At 39.3% G+C, this 25,670-nt stretch overlaps 1 protein-coding gene across 1 annotated transcript; it reads right to left on the reverse strand.

Annotated features, from left to right (window-relative positions):
• Window positions 1-237: 237 nt before the first annotated feature.
• Window positions 238-19,533, reverse strand: LOC111174268 (transmembrane protein 11, mitochondrial). The gene is made up of 3 exons (XM_089919886.1): window positions 19,420-19,533; window positions 1,217-1,245; window positions 238-763 (listed from the first exon to the last, which is right to left on the reverse strand). Exons 1-3 carry the CDS (start codon window positions 19,531-19,533, stop codon window positions 238-240), a joined length of 669 nt encoding a protein of 222 aa, XP_089776012.1.
• Between the last annotated feature and the right edge of the window lie 6,137 nt (window positions 19,534-25,670).

Consider the following 25,670-nt stretch of genomic DNA (forward strand, 5'->3'; position numbering starts at 1 on the left):
CCATCACATCCTGCTGCCCGGTCAGACTTCCACAGCCTCAGGCCCCCGTGGGTTACGGAAATCCACATCTTAGTGTGATGAGCTAAAAAAAAACCGTGGTACACTTGTGATCTGTTATTTCTTTAAAATAACAAACGTGAAGCCGGATGCCTACCAGGGCTCCGCTGCCTCACAGAGCAGCACGGGTGCTATGCCACCTCGCGGGCCGGGCTGCCGGCTCCCCCTACTCCGCCCCGATCATACAGCGCAGAGCTCGTAAATCTTCTTGACGTAGTACACCAGAGCCGCCAGTGCTATCGTGTTGTGCAGTCTCTTCCTGTGCAAGTCGTCCTTCAGGACCAGCACCACCAGGGTGGAGGAGGTGAGTGTGTGCAGGGGCAGCCGGGACAGTCTGTAGGCGTCGTACTCCACCAGGTACCTGCAGCAGGGGTCGAACTGCCAGGAGATGCCGTAGCGGGTGCAGGAGGCCTGGCTCAGCACACCCGCGGGCAGCGAGATATAGTGGGAGTAATCCAGGGGCGGCGCCAGCAGGGTGAAGAGGCAGGCGGTGTCCGCCAGCACGGGGGTCTTGTGCAGGCAGTTGCCCACGGTGATCCAGCGGCCAAAATCTTCTGAGATTTCAGATTCAAGTCTAAAGTAACTATATTTACATGTATAGACGTATGTATATATACATGTATAAATATGTCGTGTACTGCAATACGCTTTGTAGTCCCATATTTTACACCTTAAATTCTTGATAGCGTTTGTTAAAATTTCAGGTCTTAATCACGCAGGCAAGGGGAAAAGAAACCCTCAGCTTTCCTCTCAGTCAATTTCTAAGGCTTTAAGTTAGCAATTACCACAGCTGCCAACTTCTAAATGGGTTAAAAAGGAGCTTTTCACTGGACTTCTAAAAATTACATACTGCTAAAGAAAGATCAGAATGGAGTTGGAAACATAGAAAATCCTATTGACCTATACATATCCGAGTTAAAAATCTCACCAAATGTTGGAACACATTTTAAAAATAATATTTTAACTTTTACTAATTTTCTTAAATTAACCAGTCTTTGTATTTCCTCCCAAACTTATTTTACTTTAGCCACAGATGTCCCAAAATACCAAAAAAAAAAAAAAGAAAGAAAAAAAGATGAAAGAAAGAAAAATGTATATTGTGGAAATCACTTTAATAAAGATCTGTTTCTTCTGTCCTTATTTATATTTCTGTTCTTACAATAAGAAGTCAATTTCAAGAACCCATACCTAAAATCAAAAGCATAGAGAAAAGGAGATGGGAGAATATCAGTAAGATCTAGGGAGGAGAAGAGATGCAAAATACACAGACATATTAGATGATCTATTGATTCTGCCCAAGAAGATATTCAAAATGCTGAACCAGAGAAAGACATGAGGGGGCTTCCCTGGTGGTGCAGTGGTTTAGAGTCTGCCTGCCGATGCAGGGGACACGGGTTCGTGCCCCGGTCCGGGAAGATCCCACATGCCGCAGAGCGGCTGGGCCCGTGAGCCATGGCCACTGAGCCTGCGCGTCCGGAGCCTGTGCTCCACAACGGGAGAGGCCACAACAGTGAGAGGCACGCGTACCCCCCCACAAAAAAAAAAAAAAAAAAAAAAAAACAGAGAAAGACATGAGGAAATATAAGCATGAAAAATAAAGGCAAAGAAAATGACTGCCATGGTCACACCTTCTCTACTGCTTCAGTTTGAGGAATTCAGGGAGAATAAATTTTTCTTTTTTTAAAACCTCTAAAACTAAGATAAATGACTAAAAACATATTTAAGGAGGACTACAGAAGGAAACTATCTCACAAGTCCTGATATGGCTCAATGTTGTACATGGATGTTGCCTTTCAAAATAGATACTAAATGCACATGCTCAGTAACTCAAGCACTGGTCCAGAATAGAGAGAAAAAATACTTAAGACATATGCTGTAACATCCTGAAAAGTGGAGTTTTAGAAGGCAGAGCAACATTTTATTCCCAATCGCCAAAGCATCTTCATCGGAATATCTTTAAATGTTATTTATAACTGATATTCTAAAATAAGTTGTGTAGTGAGATCTTCAAATACTCATCTAGATTGTGTTTCACAAATAAGCAAGCTCTCAAAGCAGATAACTGTAGGCCTTCCTTAGAGATGGGGTAAGTGAAATACAACATAAAACAGCTTTTCCCGAAGTGCTCTGTGAAACCCAAATGCTCTGTGAAAAGGGGCTTGCAGGGTCAAGTAAGTTTGAGAAATGATTATTGGGGATTCCCAATGCATATTAGCATTAATCACTCTGGGAAGTCCTACAGCAAAGTATTCTATTTACTTTTATTTTTTCCAGTATTATTCTTCTAGAAGTCAATTCTTGGGAAAAAAAATAGAACTTTAATGATGTTCAGCTTGGGGTTATATACTAAAGTGAAGAGTCAAAACAATGATTTGGATTCTTCAAGAGAAAACTTGCCATGATTACCCCCAATTTAAAATAATTGAGGGCTTAAATATCCAGATCACCTTGTCAGCTTCTGTCACTCAAGTCATTTACTGAGAGCCTGCTCTGAGCCCAGAGCAAGGAAAGAACAGACATAGACTCCCATGCTCCCTGATTCAGCACTCCATGTCTCAGGTGACATTTTTCAAATAGTCTTGAGAACGGAAAAGCATGAAATTGCTTTGCTTTTATAATATTAACATATTTTGGTTAAAGATTGCAAGAATGTGGGGAAAAAAGTTTCGGGGGGGGAAATAAACAACTTAAGTGTGTTTGCTTCATTCCCCATGAGTAAGAAAAAATATCTGAATTGAATATCTCTTTAAGTTACTCCTTTCCATATATTCATAAAATAATACTTGTAATAATACTTCATTTTATACATCCAGATTATAACTCCTACTTAAAGATTAATACCCAAGACTATTTTATATCCATCATCCAAAAGATGCAAAATAGGTATCTGATGGGCAAACAATCAATCACTGGAATCGAACCCCTAGCAACCATCTACCCAATGGGCCCAGCTTGCTGATTCTGGAATCAGCCATGAATATTAGCAAGCCAATGAGTGCAGGGATTACAGCAATGAGGATGAATGTCAGGTGGAAAGACTAAAATAAGTTTACCTTATCTTTGCTTTTATTTATTTATTTTTAATAATCTCTGGATTTTTCTAGGACATGTCTGCTATAGGTGATAATAAATTTAGATACAGGAAGTTCTCTCATTCATTCAACAAATATATACTGAGCATCTGTTGGGTACCGGTCACCTTGCCAGGTGTGTGAGATACCAGGTAGGTATGAACAAGATTCATGGGCATACCCCTCTACTATGGAGCACAGTCTAGATCCTTGTTATGCAAAGTGTGGTCCACAGACAGCAGCACTGACATCACCTGAGAGCTTTTTAGAAATGCAGTATCTCAGGCCACAACTCAGCCAACTACTGAATCTGAATCTCCACTTTCATAAGGTCCTCAGGTGACTTGGGTGTTCTGAATGGCTTTAGGTGTCCAACATATACAAGGGACAAGACTGATCAGTGCAAAAGAGACTAGGACAACTTTACTGGCCAAGTACATTTAGAGAAACATGAAGCTACTCTCAAGAGCTATCCAACTTGGCATAAGTGTACAGCAACCCTAGGACTAAACTCTCTGGAGAAACTTTGCCAGTAAAGATGCCTTTATTACCCTCTTTGTGTTTGCCAAACATTATGTTCCCCTTAAACAGCAAGAAACAGTTTTCAACTCCTCTCTAGGAACTGTGGACACTGAAATGGTGAGTGGGTGGAATATCAAAAAAAGCAATATCATTTAGTCACAAAAAGTAACAATTATGTTATTGCTGAGTGTCACAATGTGCTTTCCTTTCAAATACAGGAAGAATTACTGGTTTCATTTTAATATCAGGCCAAGAAAGAAAATACAAGCATTTTTTACAGAGCACGGAACTCGCTGTGATCACATATCGGTCTATGGACATTAATCAACAAACTTAGGGCCAACTGGTTTAAAGAAAAGACGTGATCTAATGTTCAGGAAACATCCCTACATAATTATATTACACTTTATTTAGAATAAAATTCTAGACTACTATTACTGGGTACCACAGAGGCTCTTGAAGGCTTAACTTTTAAAAATCATCTAATTGTAGTTGCAAACATAACTGAGCAGTCTTTGGTCCAGCTATCTAAGTAATGCCCTGCCTTTGGAAGGATTTACTGTGTGGAATTCACCGCAGTTATGTGAGCCCAAGTTAAGCGCTCCACAAAGAAGTCAACTTGGGCCTAAGGCACATTAGGAGGAAAAACAAAAAATCAAAAACTCTTCTTCTTGGCTCTTATCAAACTATAAAAAGATGATGACCTAGATTAGAAGATGACATGGGACACGCTGTTTTCTCGTGTTGCCGTTTTTGTGTTTGTCTGTTTATTCAGATGGTATCTAATTCTTTAGAGCAAAATGTACACGCACAGAATCAGGCTGGGCTAGTTCAAATTAAAAGCAATTAGGGTGTTCTTGTTTTTAAATTTATTTATTTATTTATTTTTGGCTGCGTTGGGTCTTCGTTGCTGCACGCAGGCTTTCTCTAGTTACAGAGAATGGGGGCTACTCTTCGTTGCGGTGCATGGGCTTCTCACTACGGTGGTTTCTCTTGTTGCGGAGCATGGGCTCTAGGCACCCAGGCTTCAGTAGCTGTGGCTCACGGGCTCTAGAGCACAGGCTCAGTAGTTGTGGAACACGGGCTTTGTTGCTCCACTGCATGTGGGATCTTCCCGAACCAGGTCTCGGACCCATGTCCCCTGCATTGGCAGGCGGATTCTTAACCACTGTGCCACCAGGGAAGCCCAATCAGGGTGTTTTGATGTTTCTTTTCGTGGTCTCATTGGCCTACTTCTGAGTCATTCTTCATGAAGTCCATGCCCCAGGCATGCATCCTGCTGTCCTGTCTCTGTACACATTACTAATGACACACAGGGAGAAGATATGACTCTAGTGGTTCTTGCTGGACACTATGTGACCTATGAGGTTTTGGTCTCCATGTATTAATTTGTTGTTGTTGTTAACAGACTCATGTCTAACAAAAAGAGCTAAAGATAAAACAATCCAACTGACCCTTAGAAAGTCACAAACCTGGATGCAAATCAGATTTTTATGTCTTTGGGCAAGATACTGAGCTTTCCAGAAATAAGACCGTGCTCAAGAGCATGTTATGAAAATTACAAGTGATCTGTAATGCATGAAAAGTACCTATCATGGAACTCCCTCAAGAGAATAAAGGGTTGCCATTATAAGCCAACAATAGTATAGAAGTCCCTATCCATCTCCCAGTTCGGTGAGGTACACATGTAAAAGACAGTAGCTTCTATTTTTATTCCACCCTGTTTATCTTCCTGTGTTCCTAACCTTGCTAATCCTATAACCTAAGGTTGTTATGAGACTTCAATGAGTGACAACATGCACACCTTCCAGTATAATATCTAACACACACTACATGCTCTATCCTTCCTTCCTGTTTCCAGCTGTGGCAGTAGCTGTTTCTTTTTTGTCTATTTGCTCAACTTCTTTTTCTTTTAGGAACTACATCTCCCCAACTACCTGTGGTTTTAGTGGGGTTTTCTAGTCTGACCCACAGTGGCAAGCACCATGGATCCTCTGGACGCTGACTGATCCAGGGGTGAATTCATTAAGCCATCAAGGCCAATCAGAGTTCTTTGAGGGGACTGACACAAAATCAAGGACCTCTCCTTTTGTGAGATTATGAATGATAAGAAAAATATGGGCCTGTGGCTGGTTGTGGCCTTCTCTGATACCATGTATTAAGAATCTGCCTGGGCTTCCCTGGTGGCACAGTGGTTGGGAGTCCGCCTGTCGATGCAGGGGACACGGGTTTGTGCCCCGGTCCAGGAGGATCCCACATGCCGCACAGTGGCTAGGCCCGTGAGCCATGGCCGCTGAGCCTGCGCGTCCAGAGCCTCTGCTCTGCAACAGGAAAGGCCACAACAGTGAGAGGCCCGCGTACCGCACAAAAAAAAAAAGAATCTGCCTAAATGATGGGGCCTTATAATATCAATTGAACAGCTAGGTCTATCTGAATCATCTACTCTCCATAACATCAAAATACACTAGCAGGGTTTCATTCACTTGTAACCAGAAGAGTATAATACACAAGAAACAGTGTGAAAGATAACAAAAAATATAGTTAGATATAATATTTTATAAGAACACAGGCAAGTCAGAAATGGGTAAGACCACCATAGAAGAGTCAAGAAATCTCCAGAAAGCACAGGACTCTAATATGGGATATGGAGATAGATAAGAACACGATTATCAAGAAAATTAAATGTTTTCCAGCCAGAAGTAATAATACTTGCAAAGTCAAGAGCACTCAATGTGATGTCCAGCACATAATATTTAATTAATATAAGTTGAAGGAATAACAGAACAAGTATGGACCATGTATCAAGGAAGAGTAAGACAGGACTGATTAAAAAGTATAGATCACTTTTAGTTGCAGTGAAGTAGGAAATAAAAGGAAGATGGGGCTGAATGATAAGCAGTCTTCAGAATCAAGCAAGGAGTCTGCACTTGAATCTGACTGGGAATCATTTATAAACTGGTAAAAAGAAGGCAATAAGGGGCTTCCCTGGTGACGCAGTGGTTGAGAGTCTGCCTGCCGATGCAGGGGACACGGGTTCGTGCCCCGGTCCGGGAAGATCCCACATGCCGCGGAGCGGCTGTGCCCGTGAGCCATGGCCACTGAGCCTGCGCGTCCGGGGCCTGTGCTCCGCAACGGGAGAGGTCGCAACAGTGAGAGGTCCGCGTACCGCAAAAAAAAAAAAAAAAAAAAAAGAAGGCAATAAGATGGCTTTCGGGAAGTTAATAATAAAAACCAAAGCTAAAATGGAAGTTGCAACACTAGAAATGATGGTGAAAGAATTCTCAGATATAGTTGAGAATCAAGTATAGAAAAAACAGTGGAGGAATCACCAAAAGAAAGATGAGTAAAAATTGATGGAAATCATGAAAAGGTTGCAGAGAATAAGAGAGTGAAGTTTCAAGAAAGAAAGGGAGTCAAAGAAAAGTTTGAAGACAGTAAAGACTAAGAAAAAAATTAGGATATCACTGCGGACATAAAGGCAGTTTCAATGGAGTTGTGTTATCTTAATTGGAAATTGAATCCCAGTGTTTTAAATCCCAGAGTCAGGGGTGATTGCTGAGTCATTCAACAACAGTACTGCACAGGGCAAGAACCAACCAGAACAGATGCCACCTGGAGCACAGAAACCAGGTCTGGCAAGTCCCTGTGTGGACAGGGGTTAACTCTTTAGTTGCTGGATTTGGGGGGTCCCAGGGTAAGAGCTAGAGTGGGACGGGTACTCTGAGGGTTTGGGGTAACCATAGAACTATTTCAATATTTTAACAATCAGTATAGCTATACCTATGCCTCTCAGTTGAGTATCAGCCCTACATAGAAAGCTGCTGCAATTAATAGTGAGAGTTTCCCACGCTTCCAAGGCATGGAAGGGAGCACTGACTAACCCAAAATCATATCCATGTGCCTGTGAGACAGCCTAATACAGAGCCTCTCCAGTACCAACCTGTGGACTAGGTGCATCAGAAACTACTTTTTTGTGGTTGTGTGTGTGTGTGTGTGTGTGTGTGCGTGCGTGTGCGTGTTTTAACTAACAATGACTTGGCCTCTAAAGACATTCCCTTTAAGGACAGGGTGACACAAAGATCTGCATCTATTTGCAAGTTCCTTGGGCTGGGGAAAAACACATCAAAAGATTTTTTTTATGCCTACATTTTCTTCCCCATTTATGCTACAATATAAATATCTATGCATTATCTGAATATACAGACAGGAATAGCATAGGACAGAAGCAAACAATGTTTCTCCATTCTGGTACTAAAAACGGATTAATAACAACATCAGCTAATGTGTATTGATTACTAAGGCAAGCACTGTGCTAGAAAATCTCATTTAATCTTGCCCATAACCCTATGAATTAAGTATTTATTTTACCTAGTTTATACGTCAGGATATCCACAAAAGGGAAATAACTTGCCTAAGATTTTCTCTTTTGTTGAAATAACTTTCTGGGCTCAAGAGGGTGCCATATCAACAAACCAAAACTTTTAACTTCCATGTGCCTGTAAATGTTCTACTAGACCAGAAACACAGTATATCCAGTCAGCCAATCCCCAAACACTAAACCAACTCTGGGCTCAGAACTTATTCCCTTATTCCTTTTCACCTCAAACAAGGTTGACTATGCCGCCCCAGCCAATCAGATGCTTTCTATTTTTCTCTTCCTTGTTCTCTTTTCCTTATCCTATAAAACCTTCCTACCTTCCACCCCATTTTGCAGTTCTCCAAATGAAGACTGCCTGCTTCATGATAACACTTCATGAAGTGTTTGTTTGTATCACCGTAATTATCTTCTCTAATCATTTTTTAAACACCTTTCACAAACTGGAATGATTCCCTCCACATAGCCTTCCCTTGAATAGGAGTGAGGAGGCCACACACTGTGACCTTGCTGTTCCCAGGACAACCTCAGGACAGACTGGCCTCAGAGACAGTCAGCCACCTAGAAGCTGGGCTCTTTTGGTCCTTTCCTCCACACAGTACTTTTAGCCTTTAAAGATCACAGAGCAAGGTCAAAAGGAAACGGTGAAGATGTTGGGAAGAGAGGAAAAGGAGGAAGAAATTTCAGAAACTGCTTCCAGATGACAGGGTAGCCCCTCGGTGTATGCAGCCTGCCCTCCCAAGGCTGGATCCATGTTATCTTTCACAAACATTTGAATACAAAGAATGCTTGAATTTCCAGAAATTCAGTGAAATACTACTTTGCAAAATTGTGAATGCATTTCAGGGAGTAATAAAAAGACAGACACCTGACACTTCTATTCTCTTCCAACACTCTTTGGGAAAAGATCAGGTGAAGAAGTTCTCCTTACTGGCCTTCTAGCAACCTGAACTCACTCTTCCAATTCCTTTTAACACACCCCCAAAGCCCCCAACAGCCCTGGTTTGGGGCCTCATTCTCAGGATCTCCAAAACATACTGCAAATCCTTCTATGTTCAACAAGCTTGTCTCATGGAAAAAGCAACAGGCGGCAGAGGAATTCAGGCCACCCCAAGTCACCAACAAGGCCTGAGGGATGTGGAAAGTGGACCATGCCTTAGGGATGAGGCATGTGACGGCCGGTACACTGTCATTACTGAAAGTTGAAGGGGGAGTTCACTTGAGGCCTGTGGTTGACTTCTCAACTCCGCTGGAGGGGGGTGAGCACGTCAATAAGGAAACTGCAATGCCTAAATAAACAATAAGCTGGGAACCTGAGCACCAACAAGGGAGAGGGCAGGGGCTGCTGGCCTGAGCAGAGTTGGCCAAGATGGAGCAAACACAACAAAGCTTTAAACTTTGCAAGAATGCCATGTCAATTCAGACTCCCCAGGCAGGCCCTCTGAGAGTCCAAATTGCCGGTCACCAAACCTCCAGACTCAGTAGAATTTTTAAAGCAGGACACTTTGTTCAATCCCTTCATTTGCCAAATGAGAATAGTGAGAGCCAGAGGGGACAAGTGACTTGCCAAGGACCCAGCAAAGTCCCTGGGTCATTTATTATACCACAGGCCTACTGGGAGTTGCTATTTTTTTCTCCACTGGTTTCTCATTTCAAAGACACTTTTAAAGTCTTTCCACATGCAAACTGTGCTAAATTCAGAGCTAAGACTCTGAAGTAAGCTTGTTAAACTCTTTCTCTCTGGTGGTCCTTGCTCAAAGGTACCACCTTTTTTTTTTTTTTAACAGGTAAAATTCAATTTTCAGACTGAAAAGGAAGGGATGGAGGAGCAGAGAATTCCTTGAGCATCTATTGTATGCCAGGATTTTCCCACGCCTTAAGACATTTTAATTCCCACCGCAATTCTGCGCAGCCTGGTATCATGGTCCCATCTTACAGAAGAGAAAGCTGGACTTCAGAGAAGCACTAAGTGGCAGGACCAGATTCTCAATTTCCATAAATAACATAACCTTCTCCACTTTGGAGCCTTTTCAGTTCAGCAAAAGAAACCAGAATACAAGAAACTGTGTATCTTTAAGACTTCTGATAGATGGTTTTTCTTTCAACAAACTTATTGATGTTTTTCCTAAATTATAATTCCTGATCATCCCTATATAATGAATGCACACTACTGAAAACATAAAAATATAGGGGGGAGAAAGAAGAAAAAAATCCTTTCTAATCTCCCCTTCTAGAATTAGTGTCAACATTTTGGTACTTTTTTTCCCCAAGCTTTTATTCCACACTGATAAATATAACCTCTTTATATATTATTAAGACTGTAACTACTATACACCTTAGAAATGCATCTCCTAGTTGGTTATTCTATAATTGATTTTATTTTTTAATCTTTGAGTAACCAAAGTTATTGACCCTTTCTTTTATAATATCTTCATTTTTTAATAATGGCTTTGTTGATATACAATATTTATACCATAAAATTCACTTTTTTAAAGTGTACAATTCAGTGATCCATGCAACCATCACCACGATCTAATTCCAGAATAATTTCATCACCCCAAATTGTTGTACCTATTAGCAGTCACTCCTTTTTCTCCTCTCCCCTTAGCTCCCTGCAACCAGTAATCTACTTTCTATCTCTATGGATAGGCCTATACTGGAAATTTCATATAAATGGAATCATATAAGATGCCTTCTGCAACTGGCTTCTCTCATTTAGCATGTTTTCAAGGCTCATCAATGTTATAGCATGTATCAGTCCTTCACTTCTTTTCAGTGCTGAATAATATTCCACTATATGGATATACCATATTTTGTTTATTCATACAAGATAGTGAACATTTGGGTTGCTTTAGGTTTTTGACTATTATTAACAATTATAATATGAACATCTGTGTATAGGTTTTTGTGTGTACACGTTTTCAAGTTGTTTGGGTGTATATGGTAACTCTACATTTAACATTTTGAAGAACTGCCAAAGAGTTTTCAAAAATGGACTGAACCATTTTAGATTCCTACCATCAATACATGAGGGTCCAGCTTTTCCACATCTTCCCAACACTTGTTATTGTCTCTCTTTTTATCTTAGCCATCCTAGCGGGGGCTAAGTTTTATCTAATTGTGGTTTAGATTTACATTTCCCTTTTGACAAATCACACTGGACATCCTTTCATGTCCTTATTGGCCATTTGCATGTTTCCATTGAAGAAATGCCTATTCAAATCCTTTGCCCAATTTTTAATAGCATTATTTGTCTTTTTACTTTTGACTTTTTCTTCCTTTATTTTTCAATGAACTTTGTAATTAAAGTATACTATACATAGGAAAATAGCCAAATCACAGGTTTTCAGTGTGATGAATTATGATAAAGTGAACATGGCTGATTACATACAAACCATAACATAAAATAGAATATTACTTCTACTCCAGAAGCTTCGTTCACTCCCCCTCCCAACCTCCCCACCCTCCCTCCTCCTCCAGATTAACCACTATCCAGACATCTAACACTATTGATTACTTTTGTCTATTTTTGGAACACATACAAATAGAATCATATTGTATGTATTCTTTTGTGTCTGGCTTCCTTCCACACCGTTTTGGAGTTATTCAATTATGTTGTTACAGGAAGCAATAGCTTGTGCCTTCACATTGCCATATAGCATTTCATTGTATGAATATTTCACTGTTTATTTATCCACTCCACTGTTGATAGCTATTTCATTTGTTTCAAGTTTTTGGTTATTCCATATGTAATTATGTTTTGTACCTTCTATTTAAATTAGGTCTTGCTTACCATTGTCAGATTTGCTCCTAGATGTTTTGGGTTTTTTAATACCATCCTAAATTATACTGTTTTCTAAATTTCATTTCATAATTGTTTGTTACTGGTATGCAGGTGATTCATTTTTATATACTGACCAGCTGTTTAAGTTCATTTATTAATCTAGTAGTTTATATATGGATGCATTGAGATTTTTTACACACAAAATTATGGTGCCTGTGAATAAAAGGGTTTTATTTCTTCCTTTATAATTCTTATACCTAGGATATCCAGAATATTGTTGAGTAGAAGTGATAGTAATAGGCATTCTTGTCTTTTTCCTTATATTATAAGGAAAGCTTTATATATTTTACCATTAAATATGATACTTGCTGTAGCTTTCTTGTAGCTACCTCTTATCAGATTAAAATTCTCTCCTAATCTAAGTCTGATAAAAGCGTTTTTTAGGTTTTTTAGCATAAATGAATGCTGCATTTATCAAATGCTTTCTCCACATTCATTGAAATTAATTTTTCTCCTTTATCCTGTTAATGTGGTAAATAACATTGATTGATATCCAAATATTAGTCCAACCCTGCCTTCCTGGAATAAGCACAACTTAGTCACTGTCACTGCATTCAGTTCATTAGAATATTTTGCACTGATGTTTATGAGAGATTGTTTGTAATCTTCCTTTCTTGTAATGGCTTTGTTGGGTATTGATATCAAGGTTATACCGGATTCATAAAATAAAATGGGAAGTGTTTCCTCTTTTTCTATTCTCTGGTATAGTTTCTGTATGACTGATACCATTTTTTCTTCAAATGTCTAGTAAAATTCATTGAAGAAGCCATCTGGGACTACGGGATTTTTTGTTTGGTTTGTTTTTTAGATATTTTTTTTGGTGGTAAGGTTTCAAATCATAGAAACATTTTCTTTAATATACAGGACTACTCAGATATTCTAGTTATTCTGTTTCTTCTCATCCAGTTTTGATAAGTTGTATTTTTAAAAGAATTAATCTAAAATTTCAACTTTATTATCACAATGTTGTTAATAAAATCCCTTGATATTTTTTAAGTCAGTAAGATTGATAGTGATGCCCCCTTTCAATCCTGGTATTGTTTGTCTGTCTCTATTTTTCTCAATGATTCTGACCAGGAGATCTGTTAATCTCTTCAAAGAATCAGTGTTTAGCTTTTATATTCCCCTGTTGTATATGTTTGGTTTCTATTTCATTAATTTCAGCTTTTATCTCTATTATTTCTTTTCTCCCACATTCTTATGGTTTCATTTGATCTTCCATTGCTTTTTAAATTTAAAAAGTCTTCTCTCAACCAAACTGCATGACTTGCTCTTCCCCAGACACGTCTCATAATTTCCAACCTCCTTGCCTTTGCTGATATGGTTCCCACTGTTTATAAATAATCCTTCTACCCACTATCAAAATCATGCCACCTTTTTCAAGGCCCTCCCCAAATGCTATCTCCTCCAAGAAGCATTCCCTGTCCCTCTCTTATTTGATATCCTCTGAGTCTCTGCAGCCCATTTTGCTGTTCTTAGGTCACTATTTAGATCCAGGCTTATATACTCCCTTCCACTAGCCCCTTAAAGACTGAGCGCTCACTTTTTCTGAAAGGCCCACCATGGTGCTGTATACAATATAGCTGCTTGGTAAGCACAGGTATTTGTAATTCAACTTCAGGAGTTATAGTCACACAAAATAAACCTGTTTATAGCAGGAATTATCAATTAGCAACTCAAACATTTAGATTCAAACACATATAAGAAGAGTTTGGGCAAAAAAAAAGTCTCACTTTTTTAATCTTCCTTGCTTCTAAATGACAACCATATATCATCCAGAGCTAACATTTAACTTGACATTTTGCTTTTTCTGGCTATCACTTAAAACCCACATTTTTCCCCTTATTTAAGGAAAATAGTTAAAAAAAGAACACAAAACCGTGTCCCATTTAAGTTGAAAGATGAGAAAATGAAGAAATTTCTCAAGAAAAAAAAAGGCTAAAGGATAATTTCTGGTATCATAAGTGGATAGGGCACATCAAAAACACAGGGCTTTGCAAGTTTAAATGAGTTATGCTCCACACTACTATAAAGGCTTCAGGGCAAGACTTAAAACTCAAGGAAAAAAACCAGGGCATATGTTGGCTGTAGGGTACATATTTGGAGCCCCATGTGCAGGACTGATAACATATACATGTAAAAAGGATGAATCTTGCCTTACAGCACAATGTACAATATTGCCCCTTTCCAAATATATCAAATAGAACTTTCCAGCTCTCATGAGCTGCCTCAACCTGTTCTATGATGCAAAACTCAGTGCATAATTTCCAAAGTGTGGAAAGAAAAACTAGTTGAACTGATGGGTCCTCTTCAGTAAAAGCAGACTGGAAGAGTAGAGAGTCTAAGAACTTCAGAGAAGAAACCCATGTTCAAATCTCAGCTGCCAACCTACCAGCTGTACGACCTTGGGCAGGTTGCTTATCTTCTCTAAACCATGACTTTCTCATCTGTGAAATGGGGCTAATTTTACCTACTCATGGGTCATACGTCAGATGCCTTGCACCTGACTCCACATGTGTGGAGTGGTGTTCGGGCTATAGCTGTCACTGGTGATGCAGGTGGTAATTTTGTTGTTATTGCTGTTATTCTGTTTAGTAGCCACAAAAGGAGCTATGGCCTATTTTTAAGGCCTAAAAAGCCATCAAACCGGCTTGATTAGAAAAAACGAGGCTTGACACCAATTTGCTACAAACACATCATCTTGGGAGAAGAAACAATGCTGAGTGCAGTGTTTAGACTCAGATAAGTAACAGTTCAAAATATGGATGAAATAAACCGGCGTAGGCCCTAGAGCCAAAGAAAACATTTAAGCCACTTCATGGTATTCCTGACCAGATCCCAAGACTCAAATTAAATTCACACTAGGAGATGGGATACTTTCAATGGCCAAGGTTTGAATTTGAAATCTCTCCCTTCCTAGCTATGAGATGTTGGGAAAAGTTACCAAGTAGTTCTTGCCTTCTCCATGTTCCACTGTATCCCTTCCATGCCTAGCGAAACTGAATTGACTGAATTTGATCAGACACCAAGTTATCTCTTAAGAGAAAATTAACTCAACTACAGGTCAGTCAACCCCATGCAGAAGAACAGCAGACATCTGCCTGAACACAAAGATAAGTCTTGGTTTTTAGTTTTAAAAGCAAAAGATCAACCTCACCATAGAGTTAGCACCTGAATGCAAAGTCATATTCTTTCATCAATAGCACATCTACAAGGCAGCAATTTCGTCAAGCTCAATCTTGAATTGCTTACTACTCAGTTTCCATAGAAAAGCTCATTGGCGTAAATGTTACACAAGAACCACCACTCATGACACACAAGTGCAGCGGCTGGTCATGTGACGAGAAACCTAAATAACTACAATTCTCACTTCAGTTACCACAGAAATATTGTCACATAGTCACATTATACCCCTAACTTCTTAATCCACTTTAGTTAACAAGTTCACCAGATCAAGTACATTTTCTGTGACTCTTACTAAAACGCTTATGTCACTCATGTATGTCCCATTTGATAAATTCTGCTGAATTCAGTGCTAGCATAAAGTTTGTTTTTCTTAATGAATGTCATTTAATTTATTAAAGCAAATGAGAATTAGGAAATTCCATGCTTTTTCTTACAGCCTGAGCTGTTAAATTTGGAGTGAAGGTTTATGCTCCATTCTCAGTAATTATTATTATTCTAGGGTTGGTTCGTTTTTTTGCATTTTTTAAAAACACAACTTTCTCCCTGTCCCTTCCTTCTGTGATTATTGGAGATGCTGCAGCCATCTTGCTCACACAGGCAGAAAGGGGCTGTCTGAAAACAGAGCTCATGTGAAGAAAGCTAAAATAAGAGATGGAATGAGAGAAAATGGAATCTGTTAACATCTTTTGAGCCCCAGGATCAAGCTATGCCTGAAGCAATACCAGTTTTTCCAGTTAAGTGGAAAGGGTACACTCCTTTTAGGCTTTAGCCATTTTGAATTAGATTTTCATTCACTTAGAAGTTTTAACTAACAAAGAAAAAAAATTTTGAGATTATCTGACAAATACTGTCACTACTGTAATTCATTTTTGTTAAAAAAAAAAGAAAAAGGGGGGGGGACTTCTCTGGTGGCACAGTGTTTAAGAATCCGCCTGCCAATGCAGGGGACATGGGTTCATTCCCCAGTCCAGAAGATCCCACATGTCGCGAAGCAACTAAGCCCGTGCGCCACAACTACTGAGCCTGCTCTCTAGAGCCTGTGAGCCACAACTACTGAAGCCTGTGTGCATAGAGCCTGTGCTCTGCAACAAGAGAAGCCACTGCAATAAGAAGCCCGCACACCACAACGAAGAGTAGCCCCCGCTCGCCACAACTAGAGAAAGCCCGCACACAGCAACGAAGACCCAACGCAGCCAAAAATAAATAAAATTTTTTTAAAAAACTGGATAGAGCTTTATGAATGAACCCAAGAAAGTAAAACTTTTGTTTATGTCATGTCAAATTTATAATAAAAGTAGGTTAAAAACACATTCTTTCAAAGGAATTAACATTAAAGAAAAAAGAGGAAACAAGCCCTTTTAACTACCTTTTTATTGACAGTTCTCCATAAGAGCAGAAAAGAGAAGCTAAGAATCTTTAGACACAAAAGCAAGAAACGGAGGAGTACTGCAACATTTACGAAAAAACTGACTTTTCTGAAAAACACATGCAATGTTCTAAGTGCAAACTTGGAACATACCTGCCAGACCAAACCAAGATCAAAATTAAAACTTGGTGCTTCCTGCAGTAAGATAAATCACAAATAACTTCATTCACTTTGCTTCCTTTTATTTTCATTCAGGTGACTTTAGCCCCCCTGGTTCAACTGGCTGGCAGCAGCTGTCATGGCTGCAAGCGAATTGCCCCCACTTTGGTGTGTGCAGATGGCCCTCCCTGACAGACATATTTTCACAACTCTAAAAGCCCAGAGGGGTACATAGAGATCTACTAGAACTACCAGACTGTGGTTCTAAAAGTGCTTTCAATTGGACAAGATTTCACAGATGTTCACAACAAACACCTTTCTTGAGTTGATGCAAAGCATATTTTTGGAGAAGATGAGGAGTCACAATTTCACCCTCAGTTTCTCTAAGAAGCAAGGGAAAAGTAGGGGTAAGCTCTAAACCTTAACTCGTGTCATCTCCCTGAAACTAAAGGTCCAAATTACTCTAGGAAAGCTCCTTTTAACTTCAGATTTTGCCAAGGCACTAGATGATACTGATGTTTACCCAAGGTGTTTAAATTAAAATACAACCAATGTCTCAAGTCCCACCCATCAGGTTTAAGGGTCAGTTCTATTTGGTAGTCAACCCTAAGTCTTGTAGAATATGGCTTTCCAATATTCCCTCCAATTTCAAACAGATATAATATACAAAATCAGAAGAGATCACAGGCTCTGTCACAACCTACACATGGCTGAGGAGATGACCCTCTACCAGCTGCCTCCATAACTCAATTTATGCATGTTAAGTATAGATGCTAATGGGACCCAGACTTCTCCACTGACAAAACAGAAGGCAGTGCTTTGTAAATTAACACGCAACCAAAAGACAACAGAAAAACTCCAGGCTCAGTTCCCTGACAAGTATATAAGTATATTGACTATCAATGTCCTAAAAATAAATGTGTTCTTCTACAAATCAGGATCACTGGCATCCATTTAAAAAAAAAAAAAACCCTCTGGACTCAATTTACTGATAACATATGGATGTGAATGTGCCCTAAAAATTATATTTTATGCCTTCTCATGTAGATAGCCTAAATGAGTGCTTTATTTACTATTTTTTGTTTTCTAATAAAACATATGATGCTAAAAAAGAGTAAGCTATAATCAGAGTTTCTACTTGTAAAAGTCACAAAAAATTACTAATTGTACAGAGAACTTTATCAGGAAAATGCCCACTGCTCTGCGATAGATGTCATTCCTGGTTTCTCCAAAGGTTTCTGAAACTCAATCTTTACTTTTTTTTTTTTTTTTTAAAGATAATTTGGAAATAGTTTTATATACATCCTCTTCTATTACTAATTGTGCTGGAACTGGGGAGGGAGGTATGTAGGTGGGTAGAAGGAGGACTAAATGACTCTTTGCAAAAAAAATAAAATAAAATCTTTAGTCTTCTCTTTTTTTCTTTTAAGCCTTAGCCAAGTTTCAAGTTTGGTTCCAATGTGAAGTGAGGATGAAATCTCAGTTATGAGATTCTACACTCCCCCACAAGTATAGAATGGTAAGTTTATTTTCAAAATAGTGCTAAGTAAAAATTACACAAATTCAAAATGAATTGATGAGCCAATATTAACTTTTTTAAAATCTTACTATCATTTGATCCCTTTGATAATATTTTTCAAACCAATTTGCTACAAATGCAGTATAAGTGCCTTGAATCCTGTAACCTCAGTTAGGGGACATAAAGTTTTAAAGCAAATGTTCTACATTATTTCCACAAAAATCCACTTGGATGAAGACACTGTCATTGACTAGAAAAAAAAATACGAAGTCAGAATTGTACACGCCAGGAACTCAGTAGCTCGTATTAGTTTCTTTTTCCCCAGGACTTGGGAATTTGGGGGCAGACAATTCAAAATCATGTGCTACAAGACAGAAAAATCATTACCCTATCAACAAGTTTCAGAAGTCTTTTGTAGGATGATGGTGACCGGCAAACTCTCAAATGTTAAACTTATGCATGAAATAACCAGATTGCAAACATCATCATTATAAATTTTTTTTCTTCAGGGAACAACGTAAATCAAGAATTATTTATTCTTAAGATAAATACTATTTACTTCCTTCTGTCAAAAACTAGAAGTAAAAAGACTTCAAATTTCTATCAACTGACAAAGAAACTGGCTTTCATTTAGATCTGTTTCTTTACAGCTTGCTCATCATTATTTACTTCATTATTCTTTAAATGCCCTAAATCCATGCAGGAGGATCTTTGCTTCTTTTAAATATCTCTATGCATCCACTGCTAAATAGAATACCTTGTGAGTATTTAATAAATTATTGTTAATTCCAGACTTGGTTAGGAGAAAATACTGGAGTCATAAGAAAGTATTATTCTTTGAAAAGTAAATTTTGCTGATAGCATAATTTTAATCATTTAACGCCTCCATTGCATGTACAACAACTTCTCTTTGCAAATCTTAGTTTCTCAAGGTATCTTTTCATTGTAATGTGAATGGGAGGAAAAAAAGAATTACTCTAGCTTTAGAAATTTACTTTTAAAGCACACACAAAACCTCTCTTAGGGTTGAAAGCATTGGCTATGCTCTGGAAATCAACCCAGCTCCTTTGAGACAAGGGATACTTGAGCCCTTTATTCTTTTGCCCAGAAAAGGCATCCTAATTAAAGGGCCAATAAATTAAATGCACCAGAGAAGGCCAAAAAAAAAAAAAAAAATCAAGAAGAAAAGCACCCACCAGGGTGTCTAGGGTGTCTAGAGAAAAACACAAGGTTCATTTCACATGTTTGTGTTAGGCACCATCAAGTTTAGAACAAACTCCAGGGGAACAGCTGTTTTTGAGAAATGTGAACAGCTCCTACCTTCATTTCAATGACAGTCTGGAGAGCCTTCGTCTTGGCTGGCTCTGGCTGAAGTTGGCTTCTTCGGTGTAATTCCTGGGGAGGAACACGATAGAAATAAGCCTGACGGTTCATCCTTCCGTTATACCATGACCTTTACACAGGTACCACTCAGCCCACCAAGTCCAGGCTCGCTGTGCACAGACATAAACAAGCCACAGGTGCCTCTTCCCCCACCCTCTTTAGCATCCCTCCTGCCTGGAGCCTGCGTTGCGGTGAAAAGCTCCTGGCACATGCGCTATTTCTGAAACTTCCATCAATAATTAATGTCAACTGTGACAAAGCCAGCAAGTAATCATAGTCCAAATACTGTTCAACACTGGGGCTGTTGCCCAGCCATCAAATCATAGTTTAGTAAATTACATTACTCCGTGTTCCCAATACAAACACAGCAAGGAAACGGAGGAAAGAAAATGACTAACGTAGTTGCAAATCTGCTGCACGGGTGGCATTTTGCTACTGAAGTAGGTTTGAAATGAGCAATTTAAAACATTTTCAGTACAACTGTGTCACTTTCTGGAGTGAATCGGTCTGATGAAACCCTATGAATCTCTTGCTTCCTAATTTACAGTTTCAGTCCTTGTTCAAAATCACATCTGTATGTGATATTCTTATGCATTCATGATGCCAAGAAATTAAAACTGGCATTAATATCAACAGTGTTAGAGGGGAGAAAAAATGGTTAAATCCAGATGTAGACCCAGTAACTTCTTTAGGTAAAAAACAAAAAAAACATTACAATTTTAAGCTTCAAGGCTTACTTTTTACATGCCTCTTCTCAAAAAAAAATTTAAAAAGAGTCTGTCAAAACTTTGAAAGATTGATTTGGCAGAAGAGAAGAGATAAAGTTTGTTCAGTCCATGCTTTGATTTTCTTAATGATAATTATCAACACTTTTATGAAAGTAGGCCATGACAGGAGTAAACAAAAATGCTCATGCATGTCCACACTGCTGATACAATTACTCACCTACAATTACTCACCTAAGTGAGTAATTGCACCTATGGAGCAATTCCATTAAGACTTATTTGACTTATAAGTCACCTATGGATAATTCCATAAGATTTATTTGCTTCCTGAAAAGTCATTTAAAGTCGACATGGAGTAGTTTTAGGTCTTTACATTTCATTGGACCGCCAACATTTAAAAAAAGAAAAGAAAAACCTTGGGTGTTAAAGAAGAGGACCAACATAATTTCTGGCTTTATCTAAGTAAGGACATTAAAAGTAACCCTACATCCACCACTACCATCTACTATCATCACCATTTCATTAAGATAGAACATATTTATGTAAAATTTGTCAGAATAACAGAATTGCACAAAAAAAGATAGTCCTTCCCTGGATTCCAGGATAAGAAAACAGGCAACCTTTCACCCATGTCCTATTTACATTGTTCTTATTTTCCAGCAGTCCAAGAAGACTTGGTCAAGGGCCAAGGTGCATAAGTCTAGAGATCAGTACAGGGGAATTACTGCTACAGCTCTGCACTGTAGCATATTTTCTTCTCAAAGTCATCACTGGCACACAAAACTACTTCTCAGACTTCAATCTGAGCAGAACTAGAATTAGTGCTTCCTCATTGTTCAAAATGGCCTCAACATCAGTTAGGACATTTTTGCCCCTAACGTATTTCTGGAAGGGATGAGGTCAAGTATTACTGACTCCAGTTCCAGCACACCACTGGGCATCTTACATAAGGACTTCAGGCTAAGAAAACAGAGCTACTTAGCCCTCAACATAACTTCCAAGGTTGTTGCAGTTCACTAGACCAATAAAAGCTTATAGATGACAAAACAGAAAGTAAGTCACTTGTTAGAGTTGTTCCACAGTAAGTGGTAGGAGTAACACATTTCATAGGTCACCAATTCTGATACCATGTGGCATCAAAAACATCTTAATGAAAAAAGCTGAGGATGAAATTCATGATAATTTCATACCATAGCCAGTCAAGTTCCAGAATAAAAATCATATAATTTGAGGAGAGAGGTTAAGATTGTATAAAACAAAAATAATCATGAAGCAACTAAGCAACACAACAAAAATAAAACCATAGGGTAAAGACATGTGCCGTTATAATTTCTGCCAAGCATGAAAAGATTTTTAAGGGCAAACATGCAATAACAAAGCTGAACTTGTAGCAATAGTTTTGCAAAAATGAAAACAGAGTTCTCTTTGCTATAATTATACGAGTTCTATTATAATATAAACCAGCTCAAAATCCAGATTGGGCCCTCACCCTCTCTGTCACTCCTTAAAAAAATAAAATCTCCAATTACCCAAGAAGTGCAACATTCCTACCCTAACTACATTATATTTCAATCAATTCTGGCTTCACAGTTTCTGAGGATCACCTTAATTCTTAAGGTGTCAGGTAAGTGAAGATTATAAGCCACCTGCAGACTTTAGGGATTGTCTGAAAGTCCCATCTCAGACACTTTATCCATCTCTGAGACTCAGGATCATTAAAATGCACACCCTGACTGTGGCAGAGAGGACCAGTTGCCCAACAAAGATTTGTGTGCCTCTTCATCAGTGTAGAGCTATTGCTAGGAAGTACCACCACCACCACCCTTGTATCCAGGTGAGACCATGTGACCTATTTCTGGCCAGTGGAATGTGGGTAAAAATGAAGAACTCAAGTCCATAAAAACCTCCTACCCTGTCCTCAACTCTCCCTCTTTTCCTGTCTGCTGACTAGAAGTAAAGGACTCCAAGACCCAAGAAGATGGCAGAACCCCGAGATAAAAGGAACCTGGGTTCCTGAAATGCCATGTGAAAAGTCTGCTGAACACCCACACTGGATGGTGGAGCACAGGAAAAATAAATTTCTATTAAGTTAGTCTCTGCGCTTTCAGGCTTTATCTGTAGAGATCCCAGGGCCCTCTGCTTTAACTACTGCAATGGCTGGAAGGAAAAATAATACCTACCTAGTCCTGTATTGTTTGTTGCTTTTGGATTACAAAAGTGATGTTAACGGGTGAGTGCTTGCCGAATTTTTCTAAACTGAGAGTGAGATGAGTTGGTTGCTGGTGCTCCAACTATCCTTAACCATCTGGAAGATGTACCCATTAGGCACTAACCTTAAATAACTAAAGAATTTCCCCAGCAGCATGTGGTGTAGGGGTGCGAGAGGACAAGATTTAACTTACTCTAGAAGTTTTTAAATGACAGTATTAAACCATCAAGTGCAGTGGTTCTATATTTTTCTGGGTCACTGATCTCTGTAAGAATCAGACGGAAGCTGTGGATTATCTCCAGAAATGGACACAAAAGCACGCATAAACAAATTTTATACCATTACAGCTGGTTCAGAACGCCTGTTCCAACACCCAAGAAGTTCATCTGTGAAACAGACTACAGGCTAAAAACCACTTATTGGGATGAAAGAGAACCGCATGGGGAGTGGGGAGCCAGGACCCTGTCCAGACCCAGCCTGAGACCTTGGTCATGCCCCTTCCCCTCTCTGATCAGTAAAATAAGCAGTTTTATGAGTGAGTTTCTAATGGCCCTTCCAGCTCTGAGAACACCCAGATTTTTAATAGCAGCTGATTCTGAAAAGCTGATCTCTGGCTGATATTTCTAATCACACTCATTCTCCATTTCAAAAACAGAATAAAAATAAAAGAAGAAAATTGGATATCTCATTGCAACACTGACACCGAGGTTATTTTTCTATAATCTAATGACTAGGCTGGCCTGAGCTGGTCTAACACTGCCAGCTCCTCCAGCTGTTCAGCGTGGAAATATACCAAGACCCCAGAATTTTGAGCACAAAATCTCAAGTGGTTCATCAGGATGACATTACCTGGCAGTTAATGAGAATCTGAAGTCTAGTGAGTTAATCTGGATGGACACTAGCATACAAGATGAGCTTGACAGAATAATGTTTGCACATACCATATACTTTCTCCAGTAGACAAAAAAAAAAAAAAAAAAAAAAAATCAAAACTTAACTTTCTCTCTAAAGGTAATTTACTATTTTTATCTGGCCTTTCCACCTTACCGTTCTGGTACTCTACTGCTATGTAACAAATCACCCCAAATTTTAGTGGTGTCCAACCACCACCATTTTATTATGCTCATGAATTTTGGGTCAGGAATTCATAAAGGATAGAGTAAGGAAGGCTTGTTTCTAAAGCTTGGTGTCCAAGGGCTGGAACAGCTGGGGCTGGTGGATCCACTTCCAAGATGGCTTCTCCACCCACATGTCTGGTGCCTCGGCTGAAAAATAACTTGAAGTCTAGGTTTAGCTGGAATTCTCAATCTTATCAACTATATATGGCCTCTCCATGTGACTTGGGCTTCCTCACAGCATGGCAGCCTCAGGGTACTCCCACCTCCTACACTGAGGTGTAAAGAGGTGTAAAGGTGTAAAGATTCCAAGAGCAAGTGTTCCAGCAAATAAGCCAGAGACTGCATGGCCTTTTATTACATAACCTCAGAAGTCCCATAGCATCACTTCTGCAATGCTATGTTGATTAAAGCAGTCACAAGCCTGCTCAAATTTCAAGGAAGAGTGCCAAAGATTCTGAAGCCATATTTTTAAATTGCCTCTTTTAAGAAACAAAACCAATTGGAGAAACCAACAGGAAAGAAACACTATAATCTCAGCATCAACTCAGGTCAGTCTTAAGATACAGCAGAGTTTCATATATTCAAAAAATAATTTGATGCAAGGGATATAGGAAATAGAGCAGTAAACCAAATAGACAAACATCTCAGTCCTCATGTGTTTTTTCATTTCAAATTCCAATTGGAGAGAGGCACAATTTAAAAAGGTGACTAAACCAGTTTGTCATAAGCGCTGTAAAGGAAAATAAGTCATGAAGGTGGAGTGGGACATTTGGGAGGTGAGGGATTGATAGCCATTTTAAATAGGGTGATTAGGGAAAGCTTCAGGAAGAGGTGACATCTGAACAAAGATCTAAAGGAAATGAAGGAACCAGTTGTGCAGATATTCCAGGCAGAGGGAATAGTAAATATTTACGTACATGGCTAGAGCTGCATAAGGGATGGGGAAAGTAGTTGGTCGGAGAAGTCCAGGGGTGGGGGATGATGGGAAGATAGGTATACATTTGGAGTCCACTGTAGGGATACTGGTTTTACTCTGAGAAAAATGGGGATCCACTGGAAGGTTCTGAGGAAAGACAAACCATGATATGGATATGATGCACATTCATAAAGGATTACTTCAGCTATTGGACTGAAGTATGGTTTTGGATTGAGGAGGGAGGTAAGAGAAGAACCATAGGGCCTAGTAAGAAGAAACTAGAATAACCCCAACAAGGGATGACAGAACCTTGGACCACAGTGGAGGCAATGGGAAGGAACTCAGTTTGGATATGCTTTGAAGGTGAGGCTCACTTGACTTGACTTCTTGATAGATGGCCTGGGATTAGAGAAAGAGACAAGTAAAGGATGGCTTCAAGGCTTTTAGCCTGAGCAATACGAAGAATGGAGGCGGAATACCAACATAGGCAAGAGTGGGGAGAAGTGGGAGTTATGGGAATCAAGAGTTTGGTTTTGCCTGTGTTAAGTTTGTGATGCTATTAGACATTCAAGTGGAGATGCTGAGTAGGTGGTTTAATAGATGAGTTGGATGTGAGGGGAGAAGTAAAAGCTACAATTACAAATTTGAAATCGGTGAATAGATAGCATTTAAAGCAATGAGCCTAGATAAAACCAACTAGGGACTAAGCATAGAGAGGAGAGGAGAAATCAGAGGACTGAGCCCAGGGGCAATCCAACATTAAGGGGTCTGAGAAGTGAGGAGGAAGCAGCAAAGGAGACTGAGAAGAAATAGAGGTAGGAAAAGAACCAGGAGAGTAGCATCCTGGAAATCAAGTGAAGCAAATAAGCCCAGGATGCAGGAATGACCACCTTATCCATTGCTGCTGAGCAGTTAATGGGGTGAGGCCAGAGGAAAGACCACAGGACTTAGCAACAAGCAGGGCATTAATAACCTTGACTATCCAGTAGGTGGATAGTGTGAGTGAAAGTCTGACTGGAATGTGCTGTGGGAGAAGGGAAGGAACAAAGATCTTCAGGCTACTATATTTGCTCAGGCTGCTATATTGCACAATGATTTACTGATCATTTCTTTCATCAAAACTCTGTTTTAGATTTGTACACCCATGTTCATAGCAGCATGATCAGAAAAGCCAAAAGGTGGAAGCAACTGAAGTGTCCATCAACAGATGGATGAATAAT

Source organism: Delphinapterus leucas, chromosome 10, assembly GCF_059928025.1.
Source record: "Delphinapterus leucas isolate spDelLeu-1000000601 "Yukka" chromosome 10, BTC_Dleu_Yukka2, whole genome shotgun sequence".
Classification (NCBI taxonomy): domain Eukaryota; kingdom Metazoa; phylum Chordata; class Mammalia; order Artiodactyla; family Monodontidae; genus Delphinapterus; species Delphinapterus leucas.